Source organism: Lampetra fluviatilis, chromosome 12 (assembly GCF_964198595.1).
Source record: "Lampetra fluviatilis chromosome 12, kcLamFluv1.1, whole genome shotgun sequence".
NCBI lineage: Eukaryota > Metazoa > Chordata > Hyperoartia > Petromyzontiformes > Petromyzontidae > Lampetra > Lampetra fluviatilis.
The window spans coordinates 14,724,915-14,751,605 of record NC_136286.1 but is presented as its reverse complement, the minus strand read 5'-3'; the positions used below and the strand labels follow the sequence as shown (position 1 = coordinate 14,751,605).

The following is a 26,691-nucleotide window of genomic DNA, read 5'->3' as shown; positions in this document are numbered from 1 at the left end:
ACTGTAATCACAGTTAAAGACAAACGTCCTGGGCCAGTGGTGGGAATTCTACATTCCTATGACGGAGCCGAGTCTCAATAATGCACATGAATGTAATAGCTGAAACAATTTGAGACTAATTTCAATGACCCCAGGGGGGTGATGATGGGCCGAACTGACGTTTTCCCAGGGCTATTAATGAAGTGCCGTGCCACAGCATGTTGATAAGACTTTAATAGCGTAAAAAACCATCAACACAAAGCCCCAGCCAGCTGGTGTGGCCATCATCAGCCTGTCGGTCATGCTGAGTGGTGCAGTGGTACAGCTCGCTGGTTGGTGTGTCACGGGCAGAGGATGTGGCTCGTGATGTGTGGAAGATGATGAGCGTGTCTGTAGATTAGCACGGCTTAGGTTAAGCTGCTCGCCATTCCCATATTGGTCGTGCTGTAGATGTTTCGTGCTGGATTGGTGACAAGTGACGGTGATGATAAGGGCAATAGATAACCTTTCATTGATATTACGGTGTTTAATACAACACTCTTTAAGCATAGGCTACCAGTGCAGTATATATAGTATGGATTAAACATTGCAGTATCACCATACACTAAATCTGTACATTTATACACTTTTACTTTCTGTGGTATACTTTATTCTAAGCAGACAAGATTGTACTGGAGTAACAGTCAGTAACAGTCAACTATATTGGGTGACAGTCACATGTTGTGGGCCCTATATAGTTGTGAATGGGTCCCCCACGGCTAATCGTCCCCCCCCCAACTTAATAAATATTCCCACATGCCTGGCATCATTGTGCTGTCTCGGGCAGTGAGGAATTGAAGATTACAAAATACAGTCCACTACTTGTGAGGAGATGGAAAGGTTAGCCGTAGGACAATTAAAATGCGTGATTGTTTTAGTGACTCAATGAGTGTTTGTGTATCATATGGCGTTAAGTAAACCTGATATATATATAGCTCTGTGAATATACAATGACACCTCATCTATTGGTTTTAAGTCTGCAGGTGTTCTCTGCAAATACAGTCGTGGAAATGATTCTCCGTTTGGCAAAGTAGTTCAAGGTTGTAGCATTGAAAAACTCGTCCGCATGAACTTAAATGATGTCAGCTGTCAAAGCCAACACTAACACTAATCATAATACTACTGCACGTATTAATATGATTGCAGTACATAAACACATTTGAGAGTGGCCTTTAGAGTAAAATATACGTCACATATTTACCATATGGAGTTGTCAAGTTCCTGCTGTCACCCACCACATATCAGATAATGACAGACCAGATGAGTTATTTTTATTGAGAATGTTAGGATTGAAACACATTTTGAGAACTTAACTCACATTTTCTTCGTGTTTGCCAGCGTTACGTAAATAAGAAAACAGCAAGGTGAGCATCTTGCCATCATCAACCCACACAGACCAGCTTGGTAAAGTAAAGTCGAAGATGCCCCACAACCTATTCGGAGTGGGATGCCTTCATCCCGCAGTGAATTGACGAAAGGACTGTAGATGTACTTACTCTACCTGACTTGTTGATTTTACCCATCCCAGTATTTTTTTTTATTGCATTTTGTATTTGATGTTTGGAAAATTATTTACATGCAAGTCACAATAAAAATTGGAATTTAGAGTTTTATTCGCAACTATGGGAACTTTAACTGTCGTGTTTAAATGGGCTCCTGCGGGACTGGTTGATCCACAGGCTCTGTCCGCACGCACACTTTCTCACCACCCTCGTTCAACTCGATGGCACCGTTATTTAATCTCCGAGGAACTGTACGGCAAGAACGGACGGCGCGTTTTATTCGACCACTTGAACGCGTTTCACGCAAGAGCGACGCGGCGGCGGTGGTCAGAGTCCGGCGCCCGTGCCCAGGGCACGTGCCGCGTTAGTAGAGGGCCAGGGCTGCGGCCGTGTCGCGGCAGTAATGCTGAACTGACGTGGACTTTGGGCCACGTCTCTCAAGTTAGACATTTAGACTGCACAAGCAAAACAACGGACAGAACGCGTGATCTTGTGTTGGAGTTTTACTCCCCGGCTAACCCTTGCCGACAGGGTTGTCACGTCGGAGGTACAAAACCCTGGGACATATTCATGGGAGGCAGGATATCTTAGGATACCCGAGGAGGGGGAAACTACACGGAATGCATCGCCTTGACATGTTATATGCTTGTCTTGTGCTTGCAGATGATGTCTTTATCAGGACAAATAAAGTTTGAGATTATTAATGAGTCCTCAGAGTCAGAATAGGTATTTATCCTGGAGAATTCCGATGAGTTCTGCTCGAGATCTAAGGCCAATAATGATGATTGTCATCACTGTATTTTTCATGTGGGAAAAATGACATGCGAATGGATACCACTGAACGCCACACAGTAACTTGTTGACAACCTACTTGCTGTACTTCTCTCAGTATTGCCTTGTTTTCAGACAGATGGGTGTCTCAGATTGCATCCTGGTTCTATTTCTGCATGAGCCACTAACTTTGCATTGAGCTCCTGGGTTACAGCCATGCTTTACTACCTTACCCAACAGTTCAAAGGGCTGTCAGTTGTGCCTTTTATGGGAAGCAAAGTGAGTCGACAAGGCTGTAATGTATTTGCACAATGTGTTAACTTTTACCAGTGGTGTGGATGCATTATGATACTTGCATGACTTAAAACATGTAACATAATGACAATTCCAATAAATGAATGTAATGATATATATCTAATGATAGCTTATGATTAATGTGCTCTAATTATTGCAATACTCTGCTATACCATATCGGAACTTTATCCAAGGTGATGAGCACTCCAACCCTGTTGTAAAACGTCATAAAACTAGCAGCGTGTGCGGGCGGGCGACATGACATCATATGTCACGCGACGTCTTAGAGTCCTCGTGTCACATGACATCATGCAGCCATAACGCCTGTCAACGTCATCAGCCACTGCTGGCTGAAGGCCTCCCCAAGCCACCGACATCCTTCCCTGTTAAGCGATGCAGCAATTCATGCAGCATATGCACGTGAGCTGATCGCAACAATCCGTCTCCTGAGTGGACAGTCTCTCAGGCGCGTCCCTCCCTGTGCTGCCACTCCCTTGTTAGTCTCCGCCGTCAGCAATCATCCCTGCTATAGACACGTCATGGCCAGGCCAACTTATGATGTCCCTAAAATCCGTTCTGTTTTGTTTGTGCAATGCCAAGCGCGCACCTCTCCACGCCAAACGTTTGTTCCGTTCTCTTTGTCAGTGTTCATACATTTTTTTTTATCCATCCCACTACTGTTTATCTACGTTTTCTTTCCACGTCCTCCTTATCTGTTGTCATCTTTATCTTTAATGTCTCCGTGAACCCGAACTCTCGTAGACCCTAGCCTGGCCAGGCCGCTCAAAGAGTCTTTTTGGGCCACATCTGGCCCGCATGTTGTCAGTTGAACCCTGCCCTTTGGGAAATTCCATGTATTATTTAAACATGACTTGCATAAATTGAGAGACCCATGGGAGCCTCCTTTAGTCAAACAGAGAAGAGGGGTTTAGAATATTAATGTGGCACCAACATAGATCCTGATGTATTCACATTAAGCATTGGCCCCTTCATCATTACGGGTGTAATCTGTTCGCAAATACACCGTGAATTGTTCGACACATCTGTTATGTAAAGTCTGTTAGACGTGAAGTAGCTCTGCATTGATAGCTCGTGATACAATTAATAGAATTGTGCGTGAGAACTGATGTTTTGGATTTCATTCCAGTATGTTGTACGTAATGGGTTCACGTTGCTCCTCCAGCCACGAGTGGCCGTTAGATTTAGCAAAAAATGTCATTGATTATATAATTGATTCAATAATTATTTAATACACTGACAACATTGACTTGGTAAAAATTGCATTGAACCTCTTAATATCTCCTGCATTGTATATCATTCATGTCACCAGGTGGCAGTGTGATGGCAAAGATGGTTTCAGGGTCCTTCCAGGTGTCCATTGACAGCAATTGTCCCAAGAGTAAATCACATTCAGAAGGGGTCTTGTCCTCGTCTGTGCGAATGCGTACAACGCGTGATGTCCTCCTGCTATTATTTTTAGTGCTGTACAGTGACTGAAAGTGGGTTAACTACACTGGGCTGAGTGGTTTCCGCTGCATAGCACGTGGCAACCCTGAAGAGCCAAGCCCGTGACAGACACATGCTCATGCATATATAAAGACACGCAGAAATTGAGAAGGCGCGCGCACCCACGCATAGGCAGACAGGGGGTCCATGGATACAGATATATACAGAAACAAAGAGAAGCTAGCACACGCGTAAATAGAGAAGCAAATAAAAGCATCAGGCATACAACAAAAACAAAGTCTGGACAAAAGAGAGATACACAGAAGCGGTGAAAAGTACACGTAGACTACAGTTGCACTGGCACAGTGACAGGAGGTAGGCAGAGAGGGTGAAGTGCGAATACGTGCAGTCAGACAGAGGCACACAGAGGATGAGAAGACAGAGGGGCAGACGAGCGTGCGGAAGCACTGACAAAGAAAGCGGTACGGAGGCGACACTGGGAGTCTTTGCGATGGATCCACTGCCCTGGTGGGTGTGCTCGCCCTCTGCCCTCAAGTAACACTCTTGTCCTGCCACTTTCTAACTTCACCCTTCCCTATCACAGAAGCTTTTCTGCTCTCCCAGCCTCCATGTAGACCGTGATCTTGACTGGGCCGTGCCCGCGACCACTTCAGCACCAGGGACAGCGGCAGTTTCATTCACGCTCCACTGTGTACACTGTTACAGCCACGGCTACTTGTTCATGCCGGGATGTGGGAGCGATGCACACGAGTAATCCAGCGACAAGGAGGTCAGCTTGTTGGATCATATAGAGATCCACATGTGGCCAGACAATGGGCAGTACAACAAGTAGGTCAATTCCCTACATTGTTGGGATAGTTGGACTCTTGTGAGTTGTGAATATTCCAGTCCCCCCCCCCACCCGCATGCCAAAATACCGCGCAAAAAAAGAATCGGCCACACATTCCTCGCAGAATTGTCTTGCAACGGAATTCGCGAGACTGAATGTTCCAACTACATGATCGTGATTGTTGATTATGTTTATTCATTAGAAGTCAAAATGTATAGAATGTGTCTTGGAATGTGTTCATATACATGATACATATATTTAAAAAGATGTGGCATTTAAAAGTTTGGTTATGATGTTGCGTGGATGTTTGATAGCACCGTCTTTGCATGGCCCAATGTATTTTGGACGGAGCTTTCCTCCACTGATAGTTTGTTTTATTCGGCTCGTTTGCCCAGGAAAGCCTCGCTGAGGCTCAATACTCTTTATCAGGAGGGTCCTGCCAGATTTTCACAAAGGGGGGAGGCGATGTTGCTATGTTAACATTGTTATGTTACCATTTTACCATCCTGCCGAGTAGTGGCAATATTTCCCTTTTCTTATCCATAAAAGTTCGTTTTGAAAAAAAAAAGAATTCGGTAGTGATGCTTTGCCAATTCCATGATTGTTTGGCATGCTCTAGACCATTGGTGGATATCACACATTCTCATGGTGAGTACCAATTTATTTTCAGGCCAACTGTTGTTCGCTTTCCACAGAGTGGTGATATGATGTTTATTATACTCTTTCCTGAAAAACCACTGGGTTCATCCTGGCCATAATTTGAACTATTTCTCATAATTGGAAACTCCTCGTGCTAAGTCGTGCCATGGAGTACGCGTGGAAGAGTAGGCCAAATAATATCTCTCTCGAGTTATCTATAGCCCCCTCTATTGGGGGCCTTCTGCCAGTCTTGGAGTGTGCAAGTAATTGCAAGGTCTGCATCTTTTCCTTGACCTAGCAAGTCTTAGCATGTGCAGCAGCCTTAATAAGCAATATTATAAGATCAATTTGTGCGCACCGGCACACAAACATTAGTAATGACGCGAGTAATGCATAACCCCTAGTACGCATTAATAAGTACAAACTAGAGCAGGCACCTGCAAGCCCACTTGAACATTAGTAAGGAGAAGGCATATAAAACGTTTTTCAAACATAAACCCCGTATACCGATGGCGTTTGTGTGAGTTCCGCCTAGTAAGGGTGTGGTGTCCCCCTGTGTCGGCAGGGCCGTGTACGATGGCCAGGACCGTGGGGAGCTCATGTCTCGCCTGGATGTGCGCATCCGGGGCCACGACCGCGACATCGAGAAACTCTGCAACTTCCACTACCAGGGCTTTGTGGATTGCATCACTGAGCTGTTGAGCGTGCGAGCGCACGCGCTCAAGCTGAAGGCAAGCGCGCTCACACCAACACACTCGTGCATCGACGCTTCGCAGTTACACCTTCAAGGCTGCCGTTTGTTACTGGCCGCTTGGCGTTTTTGGGCCTTTGGGGGGGCTGTGTTCAGAAATCGTGATCATAAAAAACAGACCCACGTTCAGTGCAAAAAACAACAACACTAACTTCCTACCGTCAGGTATAGAAAACGTGTGTGCAAAAGTATTACTTTTTATCTTAGGATTTCTTGGAAATATATTTGATCCCGTTTCTTCAATTAGAAGTGCCATTATGAGGCGATAAAGCATCCTCTCAGAATGCACTCGGCAGAGGAATAACATCAATTCGGGCAACGACTTCCGGAGGAAGGCAAAACGGAAGCGCCGCTGGAGACCTCAACCAGTCTCTTCTTGACCCTACAAAAGGTGGCGCACACGCCTGTTGGGAAACATTGGCTCTTCACACGTATCAATCATTTGATATATTTGTTGCTGGTTCCAGAGTTGCTTTAAGCTGAAATGAGTGAACACTCAAATTATATTAGACTCACGGGAAACCACCTCTTAATCACTGTTAAGCTACTCGTTTGAAATATCAACTTTCTTGAGTTTAAGAACAAGGTCCCGAATTCTCAGTTGTTTATAACATGTAGCTGACCAGCAGATGGCAGCATGTGCCCAGGCACTGCAAGGATTTTTTTTGTCTTTGTGTTATAACAAATAAGATTATTTGAAGTTCAGTCTTCATTTCTCCAAAAGTATACATTTAAATTATGGGTTGGCATTTGCGCAGTATTTTTTTCAAGATATGAGGGTTTATTCAGAAGGTAGGAACTCACATTCACAGTTAGGACTCAGAGGCACACACATCGTGATAGCCGGCACCAGGCCCTTGAGAGATAGCAGCCAACAGCTCTGTTTCCACATCCTCGTTGCTTCCTCACGTGATGCTTCGCTTTTCTCTGTGGAACCCCTCATGAAGGTAATATTACACTGGGACTACTAGCAGGTAAATGTAAGTTGGATATCCCATAATTGACTTTTTTAAAAATGCAAACAAAAAAAATCACAACTCTGATAATGATATGCACTGTCCTTGAAATGGATTGGTCCACACCCGAGACAGCTTTTCTTAGAGCCTAGTCTCACATGGTGTTGGACCAGATGACGCCAAAAGGCGCACAACTCAACTGTTTCTCAAACGTGAGCTATTGTCATCAATGTCGTGGAATAGTAACTAGAAGGCTAAGGCTCTTCTCCAGACCACCGCACCACGAGCTACAGGAACAAGTATACACGCCCTCCAACTGAATATAAAATGAACCTCGTGCGAAATGCGATTTGGCGTGGCTTTCAAACTTGGATCTATATCTTCAAGTTGCTATTCAGGAGGCCGTACGGAATAATATATATATTTTATGATCTGTTCATTGAGGATGCACTGAGCTGCTTGGTGCGTGGATGTTGTTCTTCTGTCTGCTCCACTGCAGGACCACGTGGTGGAGTCCAACCAGAAGATGCAGGAGGCAGGACGGGAGGTGAGATCTCACTGCCGTGATGCCCACACACAGAACCCACCCAAAGTTTAACAAACAACTCATGTCACCCACCCAAATGTCAGGTCTATTCCACTGCATGCATTTTTCAAAGAAGGATAACGAATGTAACGAGCGGTGAATTAGTAAGTCGTAGTTTGTTTTATAAAACGCATTATTGTATAAATGTAAGACCTTTGTTCACATTTAGAATATATCGCAGACTGAATGGACATAAATCACAACCAGCTGATCCGTGAGGCTGAGGACCAGACCAGGTGAAGGCAGATCACGATCAGAGCTGCGAGCATCGTGACCCAGTCACCTTCTCATTAGACCGGCGATGGGAGGTGGATTGATAGATGGACAGTACATATCAATTTTTTTAAATATTAGTTTAAAAAATAAGTCCTCTTGTGCACAACAAGCATTGGTAACGCCTATAGCTAATGGCAGTCTTGAGCTAATGGTGGAAATTTTATATTCCTACGGCAGGGACCAATATCTCTATTGCACAACCACTCTTAACTCTCCACAACTGCTGACTTCCCACACTTTGCTGTCGCTGGAGGGATGATGACGTTGGGCTTAGATGACCCAGGAATTATGATCTCTTAAATATTTGAGTCAGCCGCTCTTCGTGTTAAGGATTCACAGGTGTGATTTTAATGAGACACGAAAAATAAAAGTGGACAAGTTTGTAACATGCACAGTTTTTAGTTCACTCTCAGAGAGCGAGTGATTCAGAGGCGCGCAAGGCCACGTACAAGTGGGAAGGTAGCCAGAATTGGTGCGAGATATTTCTCAAGCTCTGTGGATCTATTCTGGGATGTTTGGTCAACTCCATTCATGAGTGTTTGGACAACTTTTGGACGAAGATATTTCCCACTCATGGTTGCTCCTTGGTTCAGTAGGATTCTGTAAAAAAATAGTCATTAGAACATTCTGTACTATTTATATATAAGCAGTGGCCTGCAGATTGCCATAGTCCGTTTGTCTTTATTAATGTACATTTTCTTTGCCAACATATTAACTGGACCAATAATACATTAATTTCTAGTAATTATTGAATACTTCCCAACTGATCCTAGAGCACCAAACTGTCTGGTTAAGAATAACCCCAAAGTAGGATATTTGTAACGAATGTCCTCATCATGCCCAACTGTTATGGGTGGATTCCTCGCATGTGAACGCAGCACACGGAACAACACGTTGAGTGCACGCTACGTGTGTCCCATGCGGGTGCGTGCGAGTTGGTGCACATGAAGCGGGAGCTGGTGCGCACTCGCCGGCAGCAGAGAAACGTCTTGCGCACTCTGGAGCAGCTCGCGGCCTGTCTGCCAGGTGCCCACCGTGCCACACAGCCCACAGTGCCACACAGCCAACCCACCGTGCCACACAGTCCACCGTGCCACACATCCAAACCACCGTGCCACACAGCCCACCGTGCCACACAGCCAACCCACCGTGCCACACACCGCACTGTGCCACACAGCCAACCCACCGTGCCACACAGCCCACCGTGCCACACATCCAATCCACCGTGCCACACAGCCCACCGTGCCACACATACAAACCACCGTGCCACACGGCGCACAGTGCCACACGGCCAACCCACCGTGCCACACACAGCCCCATGCCACACAGCGCACCGTGCCACACAGCCAACCGTGCCACACAACCAACCCACCGTGCCACACAGCCCACCGTGCCACACATACAAACCACCGTGCCACACGGCGCACAGTGCCACACGGCCAACCCACCGTGCCACACACAGCCCCATGCCACACAGCCAACCGTGCCACACACAGCCCCGTGCCACACAGCGCACCGTGCCACACAGCCAACCGTGCCACACAACCAACCCACCGTGCCACACAGAGCTCTGTGCCACACAGCGCCCGTCAATCTCCAAGCCCTACCGCACAGCAGCATCGGATCACACGGCACCTGCAGCGCCGCACACCAGCGCAGCGCCGCACACCAGCGCAGCGCCGCACACCAGCGCAGCGCCGCACACCAGCGCAGCGCCGCACACCAGCGCAGCGCCGCACACCAGCGCAGCGCCGCACACCAGCGCAGCGCCGCACACCAGCGCAGCGCCGCACACCAGCGCAGCGCCGCACACCAGCGCAGCGCCGCACACCAGCGCAGCGCCGCACACCAGCGCAGCGCCGCACACCAGCGCAGCGCCGCACACCAGCGCAGCGCCGCATGTCACGCTGCACCTCCACCTGTGCGGCCGCTCTCTGCGGTCGAGTCTAGCTGTGCCACTCTGTACCTCTCTCACACAGCCTCCCACTGCACAATATACATCTACATGCGTACAAACAAATGTAGATACCATAGATTGACGATTTGTTGTAGGATTACTAAAACAAGGGCCTCATGTCGCACTTGGCCTCCTCGCTTGCGATGATAAACGAGAGGGCGCTGTTCTCTACGTCGCAAGCACAGGCTGGTCTGAAGTATTTTCATTAAATTTTCATAACATTGTATACATTTTTTTATTTTTATTTATATCGCGTTTAATACAGCTGCATTGCTATGTTTACCTTTTCCACTTAGTTGTGTGTGTTCTCAAACAACTGCACCGTCTGGTGAGTATCGCTGCTAGAATACACGGTCACATGTAACATTTGCGGCCAGTACGTACGCGCCAGAGCCTCATTGACACACTGCACTGTGTTGTTCGTGCAGTGCTGGAGACCTATGCCAAGCTGCAGCAACAGATGGAAGCAAAGCGGTACGTTATACCATGACATTTGCACGCCCCTGCTATCATGTGAAAAGAAAGATACGCATACCTGTCAACCCATACGGTTTACCCGAATGCTTGTACAGGGAGATTGAGTTTTAAGGTCCATACCTCGTAATCCCCTCGGCAGTCCAGCAGTCGGCAGCCTCTAGCCGACTTCGTGTTGCCGACCGACTGAATGTGTGCCCAGTGTCTGTGCTGAGGGTTTGCGTGGCCCAGCAAAGCTGCCCGAGATGACAGCGCCAGCAAGATGGGGAATCGTTTTTTTTCGTGACTGTGGAGGCAGCAGTTGAAAGACCGAGTTCTAGTTTTGTGTGTCAGACTGTGCCAAAGCTGCCACTGACCTCGAGTGGCCAGCAGCTGCTGTCATGGCACTGCTCGACTTTGATAAACATCGAAATTCACGGGGTTCCGGTTATGATTGGTTGCTATATGACGCATCTCCTTTACCGAGTAGACATGGGTGTCGTGAGGAGAAGGGCATTGAGGTTGAATGTAATTAATAATGCATACTTATATAACATGTGGAAACTGTGATGAAGATACTTATATATACAAAAACAATTCAATGCTGGAACACAACAGATTTGTGAAATTTGTTTTGAATTATAAGGAATTTCTGTATATTTGAGAATTTAAATTAAAAGATTACATTTGTTCACTTATTGTTTTGAAACATTGAAACTATTCAATTGTATTTAGTAAATAAATGTAATCACTTGTTTCGTGTTTTCTACCGACAAAGAAAACACAGAATGTATCTCTCACTGCTGATATACCTTCCCATTCTGTGCATTCCGTCAGAGAGGCAGGAGACTTTCAGGGGCGATGACGAGCATCGCGTTCGGTCATTTATTAGACGCGACTGCTAAGTTACCTGACGTTGCTTCAACGTGTTTACAACGTTGAAGCGTGACTTGCATTGCACCGGCCCGTGATCCCCTCCTGTCTGAGAACCTGGGGCGTGTCGTGAATATCAGGTGGGGACAGCGACGAGGCGCGTTTGATTGTTTCTGTCTTTAACACAGCGGCTGGGCACAGACCCCAAAGGCTTAAAAACGTCGAGTGGCCAGCGACAACTAGCACCGCCAGAGTTGCCATCGACAAAGAGTTTCAACGCGTTTCTTACATTGAGCATGGCTACGAAGGCTTGGGGGCAAAGGAGACGATGGGAGAGCGAATTTCCCAGCCGAGCGGTGCGAGGATAGAAGCAGAAAGAGATCTGTGGGATACGAGTTGGATACATTCATGCATTTTAGAGTTTAATCCACGATCGCTTGATTTATGTGATCATTCGCAAATAGCTCCCACGAGTGTAGATGTCTGTTTACTTCATGAAGTGAACGCTGGTGGTCCAGTAGCCCCACATAGCATGGGGATGAGAGGAGATGTGGGTGGCTGAGGCAAGGGGACCGATGCCCACGTCGGAGTACTGAAGCAGCGCCGTTGAGAACCTTCACTTCGATGCTTTTGTGGCTATGACAAAGGGCCAATGCCTGGAACGTCGCCGATTATATAGTGTTGTTGACGTGTGCGTTTTTTGGGACGAAAAAACAATAATTCGCATCTCAGCTAGGTGATCGATACCTAAATTCAATGATTCCGCTAGATATAAAATTTTAACCAAAGTTTGGTTGAGTAACATTCATAATAAAACGACAGCTTCCCAGGTCCGTAGCACAGTGCGCTGACCGCTGTGCCACTGGCATTCCCCCATCCCATCAGTTTGTTTTAACCGCCTGTAAATCATAACCAGTTTAGCAAATTGCCGTGCATGTTGTGACAGAAGTGTCCACCTCGGGAATGAGCAATTGGCTGTGTGGGCAGTTGGTCTGTCGTCGACTCCTCTACTTATTCTTCTCATATTTGTGCAGAGTAGGGCCGTGGTGCGTGGCGTGGCCTGCACGCCGGAAGTGACTGGTTGACTTTGGACAAAATAAATTGTGAAAACAGCCTTCTGTAGCCCACTCCGTCTCCGCGTGAGATCACGTGCTCTCCTGCGCCAAGTTGTGTTTCCATTTGTTGCATGCAAGTGGAGGGAGACTTTGAATGACTCTTTTATTAAATTCTATGACAGCCATACGCTTTATTTTCGGATGGACAAGATAGTTTGCTTTTTATTTAGAAAGAAGTGTCTTAGTAAACATCGGATAACAGAGACGTTGCTTCTTAGCCGCACCTGCGATTATCACGGTTGGCTACATACGGTGCGAATGAAGTTCACCAAACATACAAAACTGAAAAGTTGTTATATACACTTGCCTGTTGTCAATTTAAGAGGTATGGCATTGTATGTGATATTTTAATAATCATGTATTTAACAACTAATTTCTCATGATGAAAGTCATCAGGATCAGATATTGTCGCTAAGCAATTTGATCTGAGAAAATATGCATGAAGCATAATCAAATCGGAATCGGATTTGGATCTGATCAGACCTGAAGTGCACAGCCTCCATCAGCTCTCAATAAAAACGTTTCACACTTGTGCAATGCGCTGTTCGTTGCTGCTCGTCAGTTCACGAGGAGAACCAACCACCAGTTAGTTCTACGTCCAAGACATTTTAAAATGTCATTATTCATCTTTATCCATTTCAGAAAACGGTGCAAGCGGCGCCCCTTTGGAATATTTTAATTCGAGCAAACGTGCGAGGAATTTGCGTTGCATAATTTCCAAAATTGCACGAAAGAATGAACAAAATGTCATTAAAGTATTTTCGTCTCCCGGTGGATTGGCGCTGCCGCTCGGCGCGTGAGAAATGCGGCCCTGGCGGTGAGCGTCGTGGCCAGGTGCAGCTGAGACGTCTCGAGTCCCAGCGCCGCCACCGCAGCGCCTCCACTCTGCCTGTTTGCTTTGGACGTCGACTACAACCTGAAACATGAACCCCCATCGGCACCCCCACCCCCCCTCCACGTCTTCCCTCTTTCTCCCACACCCACCAAGCCCCACGCCCTTCCACTCCCTGCTACAGCGCAGCCACATACTAGTCACGGCGGACTCGCAGCGACTGCCTACGCCAGAGGATCCTGCCACGCGCCGCCCCAATTCACTGCTGCAGTGGCTGGAGTGGATACTTTGCCTGTGACTGTTGAAGCTTTCTCGTGATGCGTTGGCGCGGCACGCTGCTGCTGCGTGTGAGCTGTGGCCTCGCTTGTTAGCAGAGGATGGAAATGTCATTTGGAGATCTCTGCTTGTGGGTGTGCATCGACACCGCAGCGGAGAACTAACCACGAATGTCTCCTTTGTGTCTAGGAATTCCTAAGCCTTCCCTTATCTCGGCGTCTTATTAAGGGCATAGCTTCTCAGTTCTCATAATACATGAAAGAAAACACTTAAATAAACCAAACCCAATAAACATTTAAATAATCCATTCAGTATATCTCAGAGCTATTTTAGATGTACAGTATACACCTCTCTCATCCAACTCCGTCTCTCGTCTACATCTCTCGCGAGGAACCCTCCTCGCGAGCCAGCACCACCACCGCACGTGCTGCGTCTGTGCGTCGCGGCAGCCCACGTGACCACGTGGCAATGTGACTGGGGCAGCCCACGTGACCACGTGACAATGTGACTGGGGCAGCCCACGTGACCACGTGACAATGTGACTGGGGGCAGCCCACGTGACCACGTGACAATGTGACTGGGGGCAGCCCGCGTGACAATGTGACTGGGGCAGCCCACGTGACCACGTGACAATGTGACTGGGGGCAGCCCGTGTGACCACGTGACAATGTGACTGGGGGCAGCCCACGTGACCACGTGACAATGTGACTGGGGGCAGCCCACGTGACCACGTGATAATGTGACTGGGGCAGCCCGTGTGACCACTGACCGCGTGACAATGTGACCGTGTGACTTTGCGACCGTGGCGCGCTGCGCGCAGGTTCTACCCGGCCCTGCGCACGCTGCAGCAGCTGGAGAGCTGCCTGCCCGCCCTGCCGCGCTACCGCTTCTGCGCCGCCGTGCGGGACGGGGCGGCCGCGTTGCGCGGCACCGTGCGCGGGCACGCGGCCGCGCGCCTCCGCGACTTCTTGGAGCGTGCGCAGGAGCAGGCCGAGGCGCTGGGGGAGGCCGCTACCTTGCAGGTGGACGTCGCTCGGCTGTTGGGGGCTGCGGGGCTGGGGGCGGCTGTGGTGCGTGCGTTCGCGGCTCGTTGTCGAAGTTGGCGGTTCGAACGTGGCAGGCCACCCTGGTCATCGTTGCGTGCGCGGTAACCATAAGTTACGCGGCCCTCTGCTTCACAGTGGATTTTAAAGAGCCCCTGGTGTCATTCGAATGACGAGGCCATCGCGTTACGGCGTCGGGGTCCAAATTGGAAAAATTACCCGCAAATGAGTCGGTTGGGATTGCACGCAGACGCAATCATCGCCCCCTGCTGGCAGACTCATGTTCGCTTGCAGGCCAGGTGTTGAGTGACCCTGTGCCGCACGGGGACAGCTGCCGCTGGGAGTGCCCTTTCAAATGTTTCAGATGAAGCATTTGAAAAGAAAACAAATTATTATGAAGGTTTGAGGGAGAGTTCTCAGAATGTATGTTTTTATTTAACTGTAGCTGGAGTCTCATTCACCTTTCGCAGTTGTACTGAGAGGGATACTCCAAAAGCTCTGAGCCAAAGCCACCGATAGGATGTTTATGGTTGATTGTTAATTCCTAAGGATCAGAGTCAGTACTGTATGTTGTCCTCCTCCCACACCTCCGATGAGCACGGTTGGCTACATACGGTGCGAAGAAGTTCAACACACACACATAGGGCACCTCTACCATATTTCGAGTTCTGTGTTCATGCTCAACTCTCATAGAGCCAGACCAAGGAGCCCTTAACGTTCTAAGGGCTCAGGGTCAATGCCTGCGTTTGGTTCCTCTTCCTTTTCCCTCCCGTACCAACACATGCACATTTTAGCACCGAGTCAAATGAAATACATTTAGAGTGATTTTGTATTGTAAGGGCGAAATCAGAGCATGCACTTTACCCGCACGCAGAACGTCCCCTGCGTTCTTTGCGTCGCCTTTCCTCTCACCATGCCAGTGCTGATTTTGCGCGCACGTGTGTGCGTGTGTATGCGCTTGTCTGCCTGTGTGCATTCACGTGGACTTCACAATTCACCTCGCTTGTACGGGTGAGCTGGCCTTAGTGGAGCAGAGAGGGAGCCCATTAGGAGTGAGCAATGGCCCATTGGCGCACAGAGTCCAGGGCACGGCCCGTGCTGGGATAGTTGTCATTATTGCAGCCTCTAGGATGCCCACAAATGATGGAAACGAGTTTTATTTTGGTTGTCATCATCAATATTGACCATTCTCATTTCACCGCACGAAGAATGCCTTCTTTGTTCATCTGTTTGGGATGCAGTTTGCATGAATGAGACGATAGAAAATATGTTATTATTCTTATTACTACTATTATTATCCGAGCACCTCAACTCGTTTGCAGCGGTAATCCATCTCACTCCCACACGTGTGCCCCACATTCATTGCTCCATTTCCCCTTTAACCGCCCGCTGGTGCACATTCCCTTGCTGGGCTCCCTATCCATCAATGGTTGTGTCCTTCGTTTGTCAAACCGCTTTGGGAACTGCGTTGGATGCTCGCACTTATTATTTTATTGGGGACGGCCAGTCAAGACAAAGCCTTCATCCGATCAAATAACGTCCATTATTGTATGTTATTCCAACAGAGTAAACCTCGGTCAAAGATACCCACCACACTCTTAGCTCTCTCTCGCGTCAGATTATAAAAGAGTAATGAATGTAGTCAGTGACAACTCACTTCACAGCAGGACCATCACAAATGTAAAACTGTTGTGTGTCTGCAGTATTGGAACAAAATAACATGTACAGTTGTATTTTGATTTAAAGCTTTCGTGACTGCATTGCCACCATTGAGCTTAAGGCCTTCCACTTGGTAACCAACACCTGAGTGTCCACTCAGTCAATGTAGGTCACCGTGACCTCTGAGTGTCCACTCAGTGACCTCTGACCCCCTCTGTCCTACTTATGTCCCCACCCATCACAACCTCCCCTCTATCTGATCACACCTCCAGTGTTTTCCCACCACATTCTATTTCAAAATTCCAAGACGCTTCAAGTTCATAGCACATTTGTTATGCATCGTATTCACTCTCCGGAAGCCCCCTATCTCTTAAACATCGACGCTAACCACTCTACTTTCCTAAAGTAGGATGTTAAGAACCCACGCTGCTGTTGCAATAAGTGAATTGACCTCCTCTCAGCCTCCTACTGCCTCCACAATCTCAATTCCTACCGATACGCGGGTGGCGGTGCAGGAGCCCCATCTTTAAGTACCACGTGGCACACGTGTGGATGATGTCACAGATCATACTCTCCCTGGCGCAGCGCCAATAACACCCACAATACCCCTTACTCTCGTTCACAATAGCATTGGATCACAAGACCTGCTTACGGAACGACTCGTAGAGGAGCTTTACAAAGCAGTAGGTTAATACCGCAGTGTTGTATGGTTAGGTGTATTATCAGGAGGGGACGTTACCAATGAATCTTAGCTTAATGGGAAAATCTGGCAATGCATTGCAAGCCACTGTGCAATGCATTGCAAGCCACTGTGCAATGCATTGCAAGCCACTGTGCAATGCATTGCAAGCCACTGTGCAATGGATATTTTAAGTACCACTGCCCATTCTCAATAAGTCGTAACTTACCTTTAGAGTGCGATGCCACTGCTGGTCTGTTTGCGGGGTTTGTGATATTTGATTTCGGGAGTCCAGTTCCTCTGCGTCCTACAGTTTCCTCCGACTCGCAGCTCGTGTGACACACACAATGAGAATCTTGTTTCTGTGAGCAAAATGTACTTGGCGGACATAAAGAAAAAAACACATCGTAGCGCAGATGACAACAACGCATGACACGATAAATCACTTGACCTCTGAGTACACGACGTCGTTTCACGGACCTGCAAGCCGCACTTCCCGTGCCGCGCCACGTCTAAATGTTACACGAAGGGAACGCGCAGCTGCTCACATTAAAACTCATTTACGATGTAAAGGTCCCCGTGATGGGCGGGCGGGCGGGTTCGGCCGAGGTTTTTGGGCGAGCGTGGGGGTCAGTGCGGGGGTCAGCGCGCCGCCGAGCGTGGGGGGTGGGGGCCCGGCACAAACACAGTAATGGCTGTTTTCTCTAGGCCATTAAACTTGTAATGGTGAAAAGTTCAAAACTCGATTCCAAAGAAAAGGGGGAATGGAAAACCGAAATTATTTCAAGTGAAATGATTTCGTGCACCCACGCCAGGGATCCCCCCCCCTCCCACCTTTTTGCCGACTGCGGCAGACTCCAGTGCACGTTGCAGCAACTTTCTTTAATTTCTTAGCGTAACAGTGCGGCGTAATTAAATTTAATGTAGGTTTAGAAAAATACAAAACCCAGTCTCTCGGCGTAGAGGAAGGTTCCACTCGCCGCGCTCGGGTGCCTAACGCGAGCGTTGCCGCGTTACACGGCGCGCACACAGCCACACACAGCCACACACAGCCACACAAAGCAACACACAGCCACACACAGCCACACACAGCCACACAAAGCAACACACAGCCACACAAAGAAACACACAGCCACACAAAGCAACACACAGCCACACAAAGAAACACACAGCCACACAAAGCAACACACAGCCACACAAACAACACACAGCCACACACAGCCACACAAAGCAACACACAGCCACACACAGCCACACACAGCCACACAAAGAAACACACAGCCACACAAAGCAACACACAGCCACACAAAGAAACACACAGCCACACAAAGCAACACACAGCCACACAAACAACACACAGCCACACACAGCCACACAAAGCAACACACAGCCACACACAGCCACACACAGCCACACAAAGCAACACACAGCCACACAAAGAAACACACAGCCACACAAAGCAACACACAGCCACACAAACAACACACAGCCACACACAGCCACACAAAGCAACACACAGCCACACACAGCCACACAAAGCAACACACAGCCACACACAGCCACACAAAGCAACAAACAGCCACACACAGCCACACAAAGCAACACACAGCCACACAAACAACACACAGCCACACAAAGCAACACAGACATTGGCAGTGGCACGTGTCGCGCACACAGGCACGCGTGGGCTAACAAGCAACAAGATGACAAAGATCCTGCCCCTCATTCTGTTTCAAGACGATTGGGATAGCGCTGTGAGTGAGAACCCGAGTGGGACCCACCTGCCACATGGTGGGGGGTGGGGGGGGGGGTATGGTCACAACCCAGTGCTGTTATTGTCCATTTGGTGATGTACACGGTGAAATGGATTGCAGGGGTCATAGTGTGGTGTCGTGTCAACTATGCCCCTTCCTCGAGTTAGAATACAATGGCACATAGACGATCACGACAAAGTGAGTAGCTGATGTACATTTTAAAGGTATTCTACGAGACCTGGACAGTTAAAATGTGGCACACATCGTCAAGTGAGTGCTAATATAGTAGAACATTCCAAAAATGGATATACTCAACCCCGGCATAGGAATGCGGAATGTCCACCACTGGCTCAGGGTTGCAAACGGGAGATGAGCACCGCCTGAGTAGGAATCACTTGCCTGCCGCAATAAGCAGTTCCACTGTTATATATTCCTGGTTCTTTCGGTAAAGTCACGTAGAAGGGAAATAATACAATTATAAAAATAAAACATAATACAATTCTCACGACGTTTCGGCCACAATGCAAGCAGCCGTCCTCAGGTGAAGAACAGAGCTGTCGGAAAGACAGCGTCCTAATTAAAGTTCCACTGTTGTTATTTTTAAGAAAACGTGTCTTGTACAAAAAGGAGGCCTCATTTTAAAAACAAAGTGAGAAAAATTCCATCATATGTCGGCCAAAATGTGTAACTTTCGTTAATTGGATAAATTTATGACACGATTCTGTTAACACCTAAAATCTGATTTGTGAAAATTCGTTTTCGGAATGTTCTAAGAATGCAGCACAGTGTGACTTGGGTACTCGTGTGAGGAGCCGTTGTTTCTGCTCATTTCTGCTCATTTCGGCTGGCGGGAGACCGCTATGGGGTTCATTATCTCTGTCTCGAGGGAGGCCCGGCATCACGCGAGGACAAGGATTACAGTTTCATGTGGGTAACTTTAAAACTTGGGATCTGGGCTATGACAACTTAGAAAAAATAAAATGCTGTGCTGTTGCGAATGAAGATGTCGCAGAGTATGAACACTCACTTAGTGACAGACAGCATGCTGCTTTATGCATTCTCCGTCAAGGTTACTAGGAGGTGGCATGAATCAAATCGTCCAATCTTTGCAATCGCGCTTCGTGGTGGGGGACGACATTGCCCACACGCCTTCAGCAAGTCAAGGCCGTCACGCCGACTCCCGTTTGACCCCGAACTTCGGTGAACCCGACTCCCGTTTGACCCAGAACTTTGGTGAACCCGACTCCCGTTTGACCCCGAACTTTGGTGAACCCGACTCCCGTTTGACCCCGAACTTTGGTGAACCCGACTCCCGTTTGACCCCGAACTTCGGTGAACCCGACTCCCGTTTGACCCCGAACTTTGGTGAAGCCGACTCCCCTGGGGCGTGGCGTGCCGGGCTCCCGAGCCGCGCGGCCGCCCGCCGGTGCGATCAGCCCGCCACCCGCGTCTCGACCCGCAGAAGTTTGTGGAGGGTATTCGATACGGCGGGGAGAGGGCGAGGGGCCACTCTGGTCGAGGCGGAGGCGGGAGGCGGGCGGCGCGCGCTAAAAGTAAACGCGCCCGCGACGACCGGCTGCGTGAATGGGCCATTGTTGACGTTGGCGTTGGGCCTGGCGGGGAGCGTGGCCCTGTGCACGGCCGTGTTATGCCCACACACACGCACACACACACACAAGCACACACACAAACACACACAAACACACACACACGCACACACACACACGCACACACACACAAGCACACACACAAACACACACACACGCACACACACACGCACACACACACGCACACGCACACACACACAAACACACACACGCACGCACACACGCACGCACACACACACAAGCACACACACAAACACAAGCACACACACACGAGCTAGAGAGCACCAATCAAGGCCAGCATCAGTCATACACATTCAGCAGGAATGAATTCTTATTCTTGACTCCCAAGTGTTGATGTTTACACATCACACCAGACAAATATATTTTTTTATTCTGAACTGACCCAGAAGGGGCTTAGTCCATAATCAGATAAATATTTCAAATTGTGGTATTCGAGGTCAGGAACAAATAGAGGTTGTTAGCTGCAACCTCTATGCCACTACACACTTGAATACCAGCACCACATTTAATGGCAATAATTGATGCCAATTATTTACCCCGGAATTCCTCACTAAGTCTTATGACCTCTCCCCATTTTTTAGAAAAGTAATGCATTGGGATATTTGGCCAATTCCATGTATGAGTGTTTAGCATGTGGGAGGAAAATGGAGAACCCTGAGAAAATGCACGCATGTACAGAATGGTCAGAATATTCATTTCATATGCGAGTATTTAAAAAATACCTTGAGTTGACTTGAGTGAAAGATCAAATTTTATATTTAAAACCCTAAAAATACATGTCAGAATAGGGCGATCCAGTATTGGTCAAACAAAACGTAAATCATATGACACGTTATTCACGCATTCTTTGGTGAACTGGCTGAGACCATGAACTCACTACGCTTAAGAACCTGATGTCATTTCAGGTGGCTGTCCAGATTAGAATCTGAGGTCTCCGTGGTACCAGCTTTGCATTTTTCACACTCTCACCCTGCCTCCTTTGCTACCTGCCTATGGAGTTCCATTGCAGCTGTAATTGAATTTGTTTTATTGTTTGTCGTTGTGGCGTTCTGACCCCGTGCACCTACTGGACATCTGTGAAAAGAGCTTAGTAGCTCATCAGATTCCTTCTCCAGTCTAAATGAAGATTCTGCTTCTGACTGTAGATGTAGAAACGAAATGACTCCGACACAACGGGAGACGTTGATCAGCAGCTCACGTGAGGCGGCCAAAATTCTTCTCACGCCCTCCACTTCTAACACGGGTGGTCGACGTGGGGAGAGTAGGCCAAATACCCACCAGCGTTCACTTCTAGTGGAGGCTCTTCCGCCAGCAATGGCATTAGCGAGAAATTGCAGGGCCCCACCTTTACATTTTCACAAGATTAAACCTTGTGATTACAGAGGATTTTAAAGCACAGATGAACAAGTATATAATACGAATGTTGAACTTCTTTAAATGTAACTGACAGCACTATACTATGATACCTTACTTTGAAAAAAAAAACTTATACTGAAAATACAAGTCTATTCAAAACTATTTTACAAAGATGTAATAGGTATATTCAAGCAATAAAGGTTCGCCGAAGCAGCTGCCAAAATGGTTCAATGAAACAAGCAGGCTGTGTGGGGGAGCACGGGGCGTCTCGTTCATGCCAGCAGAGAGAGTGGCCTTACCGCGTGCAGTGTAAAAGTTGCCGTGAACAACGGGAGGGAGTCGCGTAGCCTCTCGCAGCCACGGCTGCGTTGTGTAATTTCGTGGCAATGGGAAACGATGGGATGGCAATTAAAGGCACGCCCGCTGCGTGTAGGCGAGACTCCCCCTGGGCGTCATTATACAGCCGCGAGCGCTGCCGTGCGAGCACAGAGACTGGGCAGGTCAGCGTCACATCAATCCATTGCATCTCAGTGTGTTAACAGAGACGTCTCATGTGTTAACAGAGACGTCTCATGTGTTAACAGAGACACCCCATGTGTTAACAGAGACGTCTCATGTGTTAACAGGGACGTCTCATGTGTTAACAGAGACACCCCATGTGTTAACAGAGACGTCTCATGTGTTAACAGAGACGTCTCAGTGTGTTAACTGTTTGCATGGCCCCGCATTCAGAAAACTTTCATAGAGTTACACAGTTACAATTGTTACCAATATTCTCAGACACGATATTCCGTAAGAAAAACTTTTATAATTTGGGCCTCCGAATTTCATATAAACTTACATTCTGACAGTAAATGACGAATTATGTTGTTTATTATTAGTCAACTACAGGCAATGTTGATCGTTTATTTTTTTGTTCTGTGACAGTTTATTGTTAAGGATGTCATCAGGGAAGACGATTTTGCGTAGCGCCTCTTGGCACAGTCTCGGCCAAATGGTGTCTGTGCGACGCCGTGCCGTTGGATAGCCCTCCACATACATTGGCAGAAGCCTACGCACAGTGAACAAAGTTGCTTTTGTACCACATTGCATTAAAAGGTCACAACCCTCTGTCGAGGTACCAAGTTGAGAAGTCAGAGCAATGAGATTTGTGGGCGGGAAAAACAACGGAACGATGTTGTATAGTTTTACATCAATCCACGTAGACGACTGGTTCCCTCCAAGTGTCTTACTCGTCATGTCCATATATTGATAGACTTTTAAACTGAGCTACATCAAAATAAGTGCAACACGAGTTATTTGATGTTCTTAATGTGGCTATGCATTTGGAACATGACAGTAACCTATAGTTGGCTCCACGGGTGACGCTGGCTGGAGTGGTGGTGGAGGCGAGGGATTCCAATCCAGGATCTCGGTGGGGCTCGTTGTCGACTTAACTACACTTTGATGTGACTTGCTTTCACATTGTTCTGTAATTCATTCAGCAATTTATTTCTTAAACGCCTCCGATTAGCATGGTTGGCTTCGTACGGCGTGAGAGAATTCCAACACACACGCACACACAAGCAAGTATATCAAATGCAACTATGCTTACAAAAAGTTTTTAGTTATTTGTTTGCACAATTCACTTCACACCCGAAAATTAAACACACTTTTCAACTTTCAGCAGTGCTCCAGAATTGTTTTAACGAGGCACAGTAGCAAACACCCATTGAACAAATGTTCAATTGAAGAGCACCATTAAACATGCATTGCTTACAACTGTAATTGCCAGCAAACGAAATGGAGACAAAAGCTCCTTTCTGCTGCACTCCAATGAGCGCAGCACCAACAGTTTCTTGTGTTAGGGGCAACATTGTTGCCTGGAAGCTGTTGCACACCGCGTTCATTGTGTTGCATCTGCCAGAAAGCAGTCCAGTCAAAAACAGCGACGCTTACGTTCGAAGCAGACGTTAACATGTTTATGGTGCGCCTATTTGAATACAATTAACCAATGCATTCTAATGCATTCTCTCCTGGCTAAGTAACTCGACAAAAATTATGACAATTATGAAGGAGAATATGCACCGAGGAAAAATTACCTTTCATTTCCTGAGACGTGTCATGGTTTAGATGAAACAAGAGGACAATTTCCAAAGTCAAACAAAAAGTGCACCACCTTCCAGCATACAAGTAAATCATACGTGGGACAAATACAAGCCAAAGATGTCCTATTTTGCCATATTCGCTGTTGGGCCTTGAAGTCAAACGTCACCTGATATTACAGCTGGCATGGCACGCAGTGGAGCGTGGGACCAGTCACGTGTTCATTGTAGCCACCATGATTTTTCAATTTCTGATGCTGGCACACCGTACGGGGTACTCATTTTAGGCCGGGTTAATTGAGGGGAGAGGCAGCTTCGTTCAGATCAGCAGCCATGATCTATCCCCTGCTGGGTGAACCCCTCTCCAAGGTGTCGACATCTTTCGCAGTCTCGCGATGCAACAACTCAACGTCAGTGTTTCAAAAGCTCTTGAGCATTCTCGTGCTCATCCGTTTAGGTCGCCTTTTTGGACCCTATCTGCTTTCAAAAATTTCCCTCGGTATAAATAGTCTGATGTATTTTCGAGTTGTGTCTCGGAAACAAAAAGTAATCGTTTAGCAAAAGAATCTGTTCAAGTTTGTTTTGGTCACATTTATCTTGAGCCCAACTTTGCCGCCTTCTTGAAGTTCTTCAATAATGTCCTGAAGTAAATTAACAATGTTAATTAACATTGTTGTTACGACGAGTAGTGCGTCCTTTGGTGATGCAATATTTTCAACCAGGACCACAACGCAAAAAAGCCCAAATGTAAAAACAATATGGCGACCAGGAGGTCATGTGGCAGAGCTTTAACAGTTCTGCAAAGGACATTGGTTTGAAAACTCTTTACAAATATACGCATGTTACAGCAGCACCAAAGTGCTATATCGCACAGCGTTAAAGCTACAATGGTTTATAACTTCTCCCCTAGGCGACACTTTGCTGAGACATCATGTCAGACGAGTTCTTAATGTGACTGCACTCGAATACCTATTACGGTAAAGCAAATGCTGTCTCTGGGAGCGCACGTGACCATGCTCATTCCAAAGGTGCCTTGTTAAGTATCCTGGTTGGCATTTCGTGCTGGTTACTCTGCAATCCTTTGTGCACATTGCTATTACATTTGCAAGAGAAAGGAAAACCTTATTGTATTTTCTCTAGCTAACACGTGATGTTTGAACAAGAAGTAATGAAAGTTGAACTTTCATTTCCATCATGCTTTTTATCGAACTATTTATCATATCACTTCAATTGTTATGAAATGCAATCCATCGCTATGCCTCACATCACTGCGTTCATGCTCGTGGTTTGCCTCAGTTCTCATCTCAAGCATGTGTCGATGCTTTTCTCTTATGTTATTTAAACAAGTCATTCTGATTTAATTTCCTCTCTTTTTTAATAGTACAATAGTGTTAAAAACACGCAAGTGTTGTTTTAGGCTTTGTTCAATACACGCTGCTATTAATTCAGGGGGCGAAATTCTTGAGAAACCTGAAACTCACAATGGAACTACGTGCCACCAGCCAACACAAGGCTTACGTAGACTCGCATTGTAGGCCTGAGTTTCTCTTGAAGTGTTGTTATTTTAAACTCCTTTCTAGTGTTTGTTTTATGTCATATTAGCGATTAAGTGATGTTGAGATGTGATATTGCTTCCACATTAGTGTATATAGGCTTTTTTTTGTTATGCTCTTGAGATAAATCTGGTTGCTTTGGTAAGGTGAATAACCATTAATAGGGCCTGCACTGTAGTGTATGTTGTATGTAAGCCAGGACAAGCAAAGTGCACATGGGCTATTCGTCGAGAAAAATGCGAGTATTAAATATTTGTAAGGCTATTCCCCAAGAAGGGCTCATTAGACCTCACATTTAGACTTCAATGAAAAGTTCGGTGGAAATTTTAAACATAATTTTAAGAAAAATATATTCCAATTGTGCTTTGTCAGGCGCAGGCCGAGACATCTCTGCTGTTTTGAAATCACTTGAGGAGACCAAGGCTACTGTGCCTCAGAGAATCAAAGCAAACCCAAACAGAAGCAGCGTGCCTAACGCCCGCTAAGCAGGCCTTGAGTACCAACGTCTAGCTGGTATTAACTTCGTAGATTTTCAGATGACTGCATTTTTCGTATTTTAAATTTTGAACCTTTCCCTCCACATTTATCCCAATTGTGCTTTTGATATCGATACGAAGGAATCCACAGCAGAGCACTAGAGACTCCCCCTCGGTTTAAACATGGGCCACGCACCATGCATCATGTCGAGCGATGTCGGTCCTGGATGCATGTCTCAGAACGAACTCATTCTAAACTCTCATCTCTAAACAGCCACAACATTTTAAAAGGCAGCATTTTCAGACATTTAAATCTAAAGGCCGCCGTGTATATACTACGTACGTAATTAATAATCTAACAGCCCTTTGTCAATGCACTGGCGGATGAAGGCCTTACATCTCGCGTCAGTCCTGGAGGAGGTTATTTGACCGTACTTCATTGTGCTGCTCAGGTTGGTGACGTTGGGGACAATGGTTAGTTCAGATAGGAAATCAATCTGATTTCTGTTCAGAACAATGGAATCTTGTGATTGTATAGACTGCGCAACTGGAGGGAAATCCTTCTCTGTGAATGACTTGTGTACGCGTGATGCATCCTCACCTTCGCCTTCAGGCCCAGAAGCAGCAGAGGCGTGCAGAATCCCGAAACATCATCTTCAGCTTGAACACAAACAGGTAGTCTAACAACGCATAACAGATGTACGCACGAATGCGTATACACCCGTCAAAGTAAATAACTGTGAGCATGTTTATATTGGTGCTGGTGCAGATGCAACTCAGGTGGGTGATCTATGGCACATTCAACGGATGGCTCCTTCCTCTTCGACCTTATGCATATTATTTATGTTGATGATATGCTGCTCA

General features: G+C 47.1%; 1 protein-coding gene across 7 annotated transcripts in view; it reads left to right on the top strand.

The window, feature by feature from the left end:
• The window catches only part of LOC144935214 (exocyst complex component 6B-like), an 85,828-nt gene that overhangs the window by 777 nt on the left and 58,360 nt on the right, over positions 1–26,691 (top strand). For all 7 annotated transcript variants that reach the window (XM_078861731.1, XM_078861729.1, XM_078861734.1 and 4 more), the window contains exons 2-7: positions 6,086–6,251; positions 7,727–7,774; positions 9,025–9,115; positions 10,475–10,520; positions 14,416–14,617; positions 26,441–26,502. In XM_078861731.1, coding sequence (XP_078717857.1) covers positions 6,086–6,251; positions 7,727–7,774; positions 9,025–9,115; positions 10,475–10,520; positions 14,416–14,617; positions 26,441–26,502 — 615 coding nt within the window. The remainder of the gene's footprint in view (positions 1–6,085; positions 6,252–7,726; positions 7,775–9,024; positions 9,116–10,474; positions 10,521–14,415; positions 14,618–26,440; positions 26,503–26,691) is intronic.